The sequence below is a fragment of the Cynara cardunculus genome (assembly GCF_001531365.2).
Source record: "Cynara cardunculus var. scolymus isolate 2C chromosome LG 5, CcrdV1, whole genome shotgun sequence".
Lineage (NCBI taxonomy): Eukaryota > Viridiplantae > Streptophyta > Magnoliopsida > Asterales > Asteraceae > Cynara > Cynara cardunculus.
In genome coordinates, this window is record NC_037532.1 from 20,319,519 (window position 1) to 20,321,908 (window position 2,390).

At 33.1% G+C, this 2,390-nt stretch overlaps 1 protein-coding gene across 1 annotated transcript; it reads right to left on the reverse strand.

Moving 5' to 3' along the window:
* Positions 1-1,036: 1,036 nt before the first annotated feature.
* LOC112512886 (E3 ubiquitin-protein ligase RING1-like) lies at positions 1,037-2,035 on the reverse strand. The gene has a single exon (XM_025119015.1). The coding sequence runs from the start codon at positions 2,033-2,035 to the stop codon at positions 1,160-1,162; it is 876 nt and encodes a 291-aa protein (XP_024974783.1). The 3' UTR covers positions 1,037-1,159.
* Between the last annotated feature and the right edge of the window lie 355 nt (positions 2,036-2,390).

Here is a 2,390-nt window from a genome sequence, read left to right on the forward strand (position 1 = left end):
TGGGGTTTTTATATGAGAGTAAAGGGGCCGGCTCATTCAAGGCCCAACCACCTTATTTTTATTGTTACTTTTCTTATACAAATATAGTCCAACTAGATATTAATTTAATACATTTTTATCAAACACCAATAGGATTATTCATTATTAAATCAAGATTCCAAATTTTGTAAAACTTATTTGTATATTCAAATGAATCTTTTGCGTTTTTAACATTATATTTTTATTAAATCAACTTTATTCATTTTAAGAGAACTCTTAATATATTTGGCATTACGTAAGTTACTTTATATATTACCCGTTGTAACAGAGTTTTCTAAACTACAATTCGGGAACTAAGTCAATTGATTTCTATTCAACATGACTAGACCCTAGAAAATATAATTCTAAATATAAGAACTCTCTAAAGATACTAACCTGACGCTCCGAAAATAACGAATGTCACAACAATCTAATAATTATAAGTTTACAAATATATTATAAAATCAACGATAAACTGACCATAGTCCAAACAAATAAACAATTTCAATACATCTGATTCCCAAATACATGGTGTATAATTAAAGATAGTACAGAACTATTAAGTTAATTTATTGATATTGCCAATTGGATCAAACTCAAGGTTCAAAACATATAGTCCAAAAATATTACATAAATACTAAAATTATATACATATGTTATATATAAGATTTAAAAATACAAAATATGTTGTCGGGTGCAGTATGATAACTCAAAACCAAAAACTACATTGTGAAAGCTCTAAACCATACTTTGCGGTAAAAGAGTTTGTGCAGTTTAGATCAACACCCAATCTTGAAGTAAGAATCTTGACGACTAGCTCTACAGTCAAATAGGTTTACGGTTCAAATCTCCCGACTCTTGAACATCACTAATTATTTTGTGTGACTTTAAAATTAGTTGATATACATACAACCTAACTTAAAAAAAATTAAAATGAGCTATTATGGTGTTGTTGAATGTTGAACATGAAGTTTGCAAGGAAACTATAATGAAATATTACATCACTTTGGATTAAAGATTCAAAATGGGTAATAATTCAAATATATCCCATAATCATATAGTAACTAAGTCAACCAATATATACCCATCTTTGATATGGGTTACAACACCATTACACTAAAACTTTATGCTATGAAAACAATCATAAAGATTCAGACTTGATATCTCCTCTAATTTGAAAAGATCGATTCTCTGTGGTTTTCTGCAACATATTTGCCTTCTTTGGTTCTTGATCACCATTACCAGCTGATAACTGAATCATATTCATTGACACTGATCTCCTCATTGTTTCTGGTTCTGGTTCTGGTTCTTGACGACGACGATGATCTATCAAATCACTCTGCACCCTGATCCCCCCAAACAAACATTTATCGATCTCTTGGGTCTCATTTCTCAAATCCCCAATTGGGATTTCTTCTTGTGAGTTTGATTCAATGGGATTCAATTCGATTTTGGTGTTGTTGGTTACTGAAGCTCGACATACTGGACAGTTCTTATGAGAGCGTAGCCAAGTGTCGATACAAAAGACATGAAAGGCATGGTTACATTGGGGCAAAATTCGAAGATTTTCTTCATCTTGGAACTCCCCCAAACAAACTGCACAATCGGAATTGATGAACCCATGTCCCTTTTTGTATACGGAAACCCCAAGTGAATCGATTACCGATTGGTCAAGACCGATGGTATTGATTAACCAGATGGGGTGGAACACAATGGAACCATGCTCTCGATCGACAAAATCTTGATGGGTTTCGTTTGTATTAATGTTTCGTCCATGGGTTCGGGTTCGAAATCTTTTTTGGAAAGTACGGCATGCTTTGATGATGAGGATGTAGCAGAGAAAAGAGAAGGTAGTAGCAGCAGTACAGAGCATGATGACTATGAGTGGTGAGAGGGAGCTGTGGCGGAGGGGCGGCGGTGGCGGTGGCGGTGGCGGAGGAAGAGCATCACAATCAAGCAGAAGAAAATGTGACTTTTGAAGTGGTGTTATCAGCATCTTTCTAGTGAAATTTGGCATGGTTGAAAAGGGAGCATTTTGGGTGTGGGAAGAAAAGATGAAAAATGAAATGAATGGAAGGAGAAAGAGTTATTGGGGGCAAACTTTGGAAGTTTCCAGGAACTTTCGACTGGAATTTTGTGGATAGTGGTGTGTTGACGTATTTAATGGGTGATAGAAAAACTTAACCACGTCTCCAACCCTTTTTCTTAAAATTTCTTTAAAAAAAATCAAAAGATTTCTTTAAAATCTAATATTAATTATATCATTAAAATATTCATTACATTATTACTCTAATTAACTTTTAAACATATTTTATATGATTTTCAGGACACTTTCTATAAAATGATAACTTTTAAATATATTTTTTATATAA

What these genes read in the sequence shown, in the direction of transcription:
- LOC112512886 (XM_025119015.1), bottom strand. Translation starts at nt 2,035, where the DNA reads ATGCCAAATTTCACTAGAAAGATGCTGATAACACCACTTCAAAAGTCA.